Genomic DNA, 8,541 nt, shown 5'->3' on the forward strand with positions numbered 1-8,541 from the left:
GGGCAGTTTGTTGTATTGCACCCCCTTTAGGCTCCTAGAATAACTCAACCTGCAGCCTTGTGCCTTTATATGATCACAAAACCCCTCAGTGACTTCTAATATCCTTATCATTTACAGTAGGGGGTACATTATCCCTTATAATACATGAGTGATACTCAGAGTTCCCTGTATAACTCAGCCTGCAGCCTTGTGCCTTTATATGGTCACAGAACAACCCCTCAGTGACTTCTAATATCCTTATCATTTACAGTAGGGGGTACATTATCCCTTATAATACATGAGTGATACTCAGAGTTCCCTGTATAACTCAGCCTGCAGCCTTGTGTCTTTATATGGTCACAGAACAACCCCTCGGTGACTTCTAATATCCTTATCATTTACAGTAGGGGGTACATTATCCCTTATAATACATGAGTGATACTCAGAGTTCCCTGTATAACTCAGCCTGCAGCCTTGTGCCTTTATATGGTCACAGAACAACCCCTCAGTGACTTCTAATATCCTTATCATTTACAGTAGGGGGTACATTATCCCTTATAATACATGAGTGATACTCAGAGTTCCCTGTATAACTCAGCCTGCAGCCTTGTGCCTTTATATGGTCACAGAACAACCCCTCAGTGACTTCTAATATCCTTATCATTTACAGTAGGGGGTACATTATCCCTTATAATACATGAGTGATACTCAGAGTTCCCTGTATAACTCAGCCTGCAGCCTTGTGCCTTTATATGGTCACAGAACAACCCCTCAGTGACTTCTAATATCCTTATCATTTACAGTAGGGGGTACATTATTCCTTATAATACATGAGTGATACTCAGAGTTCCCTGTATAACTCAGCCTGCAGCCTTGTGCCTTTATATGGTCACAGAACAACCCCTCAGTGACTTCTAATATCCTTATCAATTACAGTAGGGGGTACATTATCCCTTATAATACATGAGTTGATACTCAGAGTTCCCTGTATAACTCAGCCTGCAGCCTTGTGCCTTTATATGGTCACAGATCCCCCAGTGGCACACAGGTCAAAAGTTACTGGTTGCTATGGGTTACTGCACTGGTGCAAATGTCCCTCATATAATGCAATAACCAGCTGACTCATTTAAATCCCAAGCTGTTGAGACAGGAAATTAAAGGACAAGTACACCTGAAAAATAAATTATATGGAAGTCAGCTGGTATAACTTAACAAATAGCTTTTATTTTGCTCTTGTTGCCATTAAAGTAACCCAGCCCTGGTTTGTAGTCTTGTAGACCTGAAACAGGTAGGGATTATATAAATATATATATCCTTTATAGAATAAAAATTGTGATTATCCACCTTTTCCAGCAGAGGGCAGCAAGGAGCAAAGCCCAAACATAAGGGGCAGGAATTCTCAGTTCATGGTTTGGGAGTTACAGTTCAGCAATAGCTACAATGTGCCTCCCATAATGTTTATATACAGCCCCTGGGGTATAACCTCCTCCCACAAACACAGACTCCCAGAGAGACGCTGCAAAAAAGAAAAAAAAAGGTGTTTATTTAAAATAACAGTAACCTCTTTATACAAATATATCGATTTCTGGGAGGGAAATGCAGAGAGTGGTGCAAGTGCAAAAATAAATATTTATGACCCCCATTTCGCCACATTTTTTTTATATCTCATTTTACAAAAATAAACCTTCCTGCCCCCCCCCGTGAGTTTAAGAAACAGCTGCCCCCCCCGGGTATAAAACACATTCCAACAGGGGCATTGCCTGTCACTTTAAATTCAATCCCACAATCCCCTCCTCAACGACTGGTTCAGTATAAAAGACTATACGTGATCATACACAAATGCTCCATAGTGATCTTAAAGCACTACGACTCCCAGCATCCTCTGCCAGACACTTGGAGCTGTAGGACTACGACTCCCAGCATCCTCTGCCAGGCACTTGGAGCTGTAGGACTACGACTCCCAGCATCCTCTGCCAGACACTTGGAGCTGTAGGACTACAACTCCCAGCATCCTCTATAGACACTTGGAGCTTGTAGGACTACGACTCCCAGCATCCTCTGCCAGACACTTGGAGCTGTAGGACTACGACTCCCAGCATCCTCTGCCAGACACTTGGAGCTGTAGGACTACGACTCCCAGCATCCTTTGCCAGGCACTGGGAACTGTAGGACTACGACTCCCAGCATCCTCTGCCAGACACTTGGAGCTGTAGGACCAGTAGCTGCTTCATAGAAGGACATTCAACCTACTGAGTTGGGTCTAAACTGGAATCTGTGCACGGTGGGATGCTGGGAGTTGTAGTTCCAAAAGAATACTGCTCCCCCTTCCCAGGTTTGGCCCCTCATTATTATTATTACAGTCTGGACTTTACCCAATACAAAGAAGACTTTGCACAAATGCAAATAGCTAGCAGAGATATAGCAGCGTGACTGTTACCCAGAATCCTCAGCCAGTAAGGTGTGAATACCAGTAAGAAAACACAGGGGCAGGAAAGCTTCAGCTCTTAAGAACTACAGCCCAGGGCATGCTGGTAGTTGTAGTCCCACAAGAACTACAGGGCTAAAGGAGTTCTATCCCTGACTTGTACCATTATTAATAAGCAAGTGTGCCGTTCCTTTAACTTAGTGACATGGCACTGTTTCAAACTACCACTCCCAGAATCCTCTGCTAGCCGACGAGTACAGCAAGTTTAAAGGGATGGTTCACCTTTAAGTTAACTTTTAGTAGATTATAAATATAGCTAATTCTGAGCAGTTGATCTTAAATTATTTACTTTTTATAGTTTTTGAATGATTTGCCTTCTTCCGATTCTTTCCAGCTTTTAAATAGAGGTCGCTGACCCCACCTAAAAAACAAACAAATGCTCTGTAAGGCTACCGATGAATTGTTATTGGCACTTATTACTCATTTTTCCCTTAATCACATCAGTGCATGTTGCTAGGGTTGTTTAGACCCTAGCAACCAGATAGCTGAAACTGCACAAACAACTTATTGAATAAAAAACTAAATAACTCAAAAACCACAAATAATAAAAAATGAAAACCAGTTGCAAATGGTCTCAGAATATCCCTCTCTACATCATACTAATAGTTCATTTAAAGGGGAGCAACCCCTATAACATTACTTTGCCAAGTCATTGCTGCCCAGTCCTGCCCCACTCTCAATATCCGGGGCTGATAATGGCAAGCTCTTCAGTCAAATCAATAGTGTAACAGCCGGGAACATGATGGTTAAAGGGCGGCGTAGTTCCCCCAAACTGCTGCACCCCAAAGTGGTCCCACCAGAGGAAGGAGACCCCAAAGTCCTAAGAAGGGGCCTGGGATTAGAGTGTGGAGTCGGAATCGCTGGAGTCCAGGCTGTGCCTCAGTTTGGATCGGCCGAGTTTCTCCCTCGGGATCTGCATGTTGTTGTGGGAGCTTCTCCGCAGAGATTCCAGCGACTGTAGGAAGGACTTTCTGGCTTTCTCCTCTTCTGTAGGGGACACCCCTTCCTCCTCTACCTCTTGGATCTCATCGAAGGTCACCGGTTGGGTCTTGAACCTGCTCTGCCTCTGTCTCCTGAGCTTCCCCTTACCCTTCAGGCTCCGGCCTTGTATGGGCTGTGGGTATTCCTCGCTCACCCCACTGAAGTGCGGCATCACCGCCTGGTAACTGGAGCAGACGGGCAACGACTCCGCCTGATTGGCCGACATGGTGCCCAGGTAGCACCCCAATAATCCGGCTCCCTCTGCTGCCAAGGTGGAGTCCTATAAGGCTATGGGGGGACAACAGTGAATAACAGGGGGGCACAGGGAGAATTAGCAACGTCCAATAGGGTGAGACCCTCCTCTCTCTCCCCAAATGTGTCCCCAGAGCTCAGTGTTTGAGCGGTGAATGTGCTTCTGTCTGTGGGCGGCTGCTGCTGCCTCCTCTCTGCTTTATATCCTCCCCCCGCACTCCCAGCCGCACACGCTCCATAGAGACGCTGGGAGTTTCTAGCCTGACGCTTCCCAAACCCTTTCAGTGCCAATGAAAATACCCAAATATATAATCGTATGTCGTAATCATCAAAGAGCCAAATATGGGGCAATAGGGACGACGTGTTGTCGGTGTATACGGCTTTAACTACAACTCCCAGCACCCACCATCACTCATACAAGGGCCCTGTGTTTGAGAGTCAGCTCTGTCCCCTAGTAATTAGTCACCTGGATTTTACCTGCTGCATGGAAATACTAACAGGGGATTGTGGGAGGTGTAGTTCAAGGTTAAACTCCAAACAACAGTCCCAGGGCCGGGAGTCCCCCTTCTACTGAGTTTACTTACTTACACCTGAGTAGCGGAAGGTCGGCTGCCCCGCCCCCGTCATAAAATCCACTCGCTGATTGGTTCATTACAAGGGATTGAGAAGCACAATGCAGGGCTACGTGGGAACGGTGCAGTCTGCAGCATCCAAACGCGTTAAGGACTTTGGTTGGAGAGACTATAGAGTAGCCGATTCGAAGCAACTTTTTAAAATGTTTTAGAGTTTTAGAATTATTTTCCTTCTTCTTCTGACTCTTTCCAGCTTTCCAATGGGGGGGTCACTGACCCCATCTAAAAACAAATGCTCTGTAAGGCTACACATTTATTGTTATTGCTAATCTCTCTCATTTCTCAATTCAGGCCTCTCCTATTCATACAGAGGGAGTGCGATACAGAAAGAACTCTACACAGGGAGTACAATACAGAGGGAGCGCAATACAGAGAGAGTGCAATACAGGGGGATCACAATACAGAGGGAACTCAATACAGGGGGAACTCAATACAGAGGGAGCGCAATACAGGGGGAACTCAATACAGAGGGAGCGCAATACAGGGGGAACTCAATACAGAGAGAGTGCAATACAGGGGGATCACAATACAGAGGGAACTCCATACAGAGGGAGCGCAATACAGGGGGAACTTAATACAGAGAGAGTGCAATACAGAGAGAGTGCAATACAGAGGGAGTGCAATACAGAGAGAGCGCAATACAGGGGGAGCGCAATACAGAGGGAGTACAATACAGAGGGAGCTCAATACGGGGGGAACACAATAAAGAGGGAACACAGAACAAAATGGCTAGGGGGGAGGGTAAAATATCCCCACCCTGTGCAACCTGGGGGTGGAGCATTCACTGAATGAGTGTAAGCTCTTAGGGCAGGGCCCTCTGCCCCTCTTGTATTGGTTACCAGTTCGTTTTATGTCATTCTGTAAGTTCAGTGATTAAACCCGTTTATTGTACAGCGCTGCAGAATATGTCGGCACCTTATAAATACCTACGTCTGTGTATAATTAACTGACCCCTGCAGCAGAGAGACGGTGCAAGTGCAATAGGAGTGAAGCCGTGTGAGGTCAGTGTGTGAGTAATAGAGAGTCAGCTCCTGTGCATTCCCCTCTGCGGAAACAGGTGAAATCCCCAACTGAACCCAACGGCTACAATTAGAAAGTGACTGCACCATGTGAGTGTGGCTAATGTGTCAGTCAATGCCTGGCCTGAGTATAGGGTCCACTCCTAGCGTCCCCTCCAGTTTACCCCTAAATCGGGCCCAAGAATGTCTCCCATTTTTCTTCTAGATTTTAGCCTATTCAATTCTTTCAGATTGCAAACCAATGGGTCTCATTCCCAAAAGGCTTAATTTACCTTTAAGTTAACTTTTAGTATGTTATAGAATGCCTAATTAAGCAGCTTTTCAATTGGTCATCTTTATTTATAGTTTTTTAATTATTTGCCTTCTTCTGACTCTTTCCAGCTTTCAAATGGGGGTCACTGACCCCATCTAAAAACAAATGCTCTGTAAGGCTACAAATGTATTGTTATTGCTACTTGTTATTACTCATCTTTCTATTCAGGCCTCTCCTATTCATATTCCAGTCTCTTATTCAAATCAATGCATGGTTGCCAGGGGATTTTGTACCCTAGCAACCAGATTGCTGAAATTACAAACTGGAGATCTGCTGAATAAAAAGCTAAATAACTGAAAAACTACAAATAATAAAAAATGAAAACCAATTGCAAATTGTCTCAGAATATCCCTCTCTACATCATACTAACAGTCAATTTAAAGGTGAACATCCCCTTTAATATAAAGTTGCTCCTCCTTTTGCTGCTATAACTGCCCCTATTCTTCTGGGACGGTTCTCACTAGATATTGGAACATGGTTGCTGGGAGTTGCTTCTATTCAGTCGGGCACTGATGTTGGTTAGAGGGGAAACCTCATAAAAAGGGATGCCATAGCAGCCAATCACATTTGTTTTAAACTGACCTGCTTATAGGTTGCTATGGGTTACTAGACCCTGTAGCAAACGTTGTACTTTTTAACTGCATTCCCCCTAAGGGCTCTCATTTATTTGCCGTTCTTGTGACGCTGTCCTTATTTCTATCATTTAACATTTAATAATTAAACCTTTTTCATCGTGACTGTCAGCATTGCGCTGGCACAGAGGCCAATGAACTCTCTTGATTGGCTGCCAGCTCTTTTCATCCATTCGTTAGCTAACGACTCGCAGTTCTGAAAGGGCACTTTTTTCCATTTCGCTGCACCTCGGATTTTTCCAGCAGTGATGTCAGTCTGCTCGCTGCTATTTATCACAAGAGCTCAGTGTTCTTATGTCGGCGGGAACAGTTATATAAATATATATAATATTGGCATCTCTGTGACTGTCAATACATGGTTATATTGCACGTGTTTGCCTGCAGGCTGTTCAATGTGATTGCATCCCAGTAAAGGTTTTCTTTCATACTAAGCACAATTCAGCAGGAACATCCCCCTAACTTTGCTCATAGTCTGTACAGAGAGATCCCATAAAACTATGGCAGCATAGGTATTCCTCTGTACTAAGCACAATTCAGCAGGAACAGTCCCTAAGTTTGCTCATAGTCTGTACAGAGAGATCCCATAAAACTATGGCAGCATAGGTATTCCCTGTACTAAGCACAATTCAGCAGGAACAGTCCCTAAGTTTGCTCATAGTCTGTACAGAGAGATCCCATTAAAACTATGGCAGCATAGGTATTCCCTGTACTAAGCACAATTCAGCAGGAACAGTCCCCTAAGTTTGCTCATAGTCTGTACAGAGAGATCCCATAAAACTATGGCAGCATAGGTATTCCCTGTACTAAGCACAATTCAGCAGGAACAGTCCCTAAGTTTGCTCATAGTCTGTACAGAGAGATCCCATAAAACTATGGCAGCATAGGTATTCCCTGTACTAAGCACAATTCAGCAGGAACAGTCCCTAAGTTTGCTCATAGTCTGTACAGAGAGATCCCATAAAACTATGGCAGCATAGGTATTCCCTGTACTAAGCACAATTCAGCAGGAACAGTCCCTAAGTTTGCTCATAGTCTGTACAGAGAGATCCCATAAAACTATGGCAGCATAGGTATTCCCCTGTACTAAGCACAATTCAGCAGGAACAGTCCCTAAGTTTGCTCATAGTCTGTACAGAGAGATCCCATAAAACTATGGCAGCATAGGTATTCCCTGTACTAAGCACAATTCAGCAGGAACAGTCCCTAAGTTTGCTCATAGTCTGTACAGAGAGATCCCATAAAACTATGGCAGCATAGGTATTCCCTGTACTAAGCACAATTCAGCAGGAACAGTCCCTAAGTTTGCTCATAGTCTGTACAGAGAGATCCCATAAAACTATGGCAGCATAGGTATTCCCTTGTACTAAGCACAATTCAGCAGGAAACAGTCCCTAAGTTTGCTCATAGTCTGTACAGAGAGATCCCATAAAACTATGGCAGCATAGGTATTCCCTGTACTAAGCACAATTCAGCAGGAACATCCCCCTAACTTTGCTCATAGTCTGTACAGAGAGATCCCATAAAACTATGGCAGCCTAGGTATTCCCTGTACTAAGCACAATTCAGCAGGAACAGTCCCCTAAGTTTGCTCATAGTCTGTACAGAGAGATCCCATAAAACTATGGCAGCATATGTATTCCCCTGTACTAAGCACAATTCAGCAGGAACAGTCCCTAAATTTGCTCATAGTCTGTACAGAGAGATCCCATAAAACTATGGCAGCATAGGTATTCCCTGTACTAAGCACAATTCAGCAGGAACAGTCCCTAAGTTTGCTCATAGTCTGTACAGAGAGATCCCATAAAACTATGGCAGCATAGGTATTCCCTGTACTAAGCACAATTCAGCAGGAACAGTCCCTAAGTTTGCTCATAGTCTGTACAGAGAGATCCCATAAAACTATGGCAGCATAGGTATTCCCTGTACTAAGCACAATTCAGCAGGAACAGTCCCTAAGTTTGCTCATAGTCTGTACAGAGAGATCCCATAAAACTATGGCAGCATAGGTATTCCCCTGTACTAAGCACAATTCAGCAGGAACAGTCCCTAAGTTTGCTCATAGTCTGTACAGAGAGATCCCATAAACTATGGCAGCATAGGTATTCCCTGTACTAAGCACAATTCAGCAGGAACAGTCCCTAAGTTGCTCATAGTCTGTACAGAGAGATCCCATAAAACTATGGCAGCATAGGTATTCCCTGTACTAAGCACAATTCAGCAGGAACAGTCCCTAAGTTTGCTCATAGTC

The 8,541-nt window shown here is 44.3% G+C and overlaps 1 protein-coding gene across 1 annotated transcript; it reads right to left on the reverse strand.

Annotated features, from left to right (window-relative positions):
* Positions 1–1,502: 1,502 nt before the first annotated feature.
* c11orf96.L (chromosome 11 open reading frame 96 L homeolog) lies at positions 1,503–3,883 on the reverse strand. Its single transcript, XM_018257301.2, has one exon. It carries the CDS (start codon positions 3,669–3,671, stop codon positions 3,303–3,305), a length of 369 nt encoding a protein of 122 aa, XP_018112790.1. The 5' UTR covers positions 3,672–3,883; the 3' UTR covers positions 1,503–3,302.
* Between the last annotated feature and the right edge of the window lie 4,658 nt (positions 3,884–8,541).

This window comes from Xenopus laevis, chromosome 4L (assembly GCF_017654675.1).
Source record: "Xenopus laevis strain J_2021 chromosome 4L, Xenopus_laevis_v10.1, whole genome shotgun sequence".
NCBI lineage: Eukaryota > Metazoa > Chordata > Amphibia > Anura > Pipidae > Xenopus > Xenopus laevis.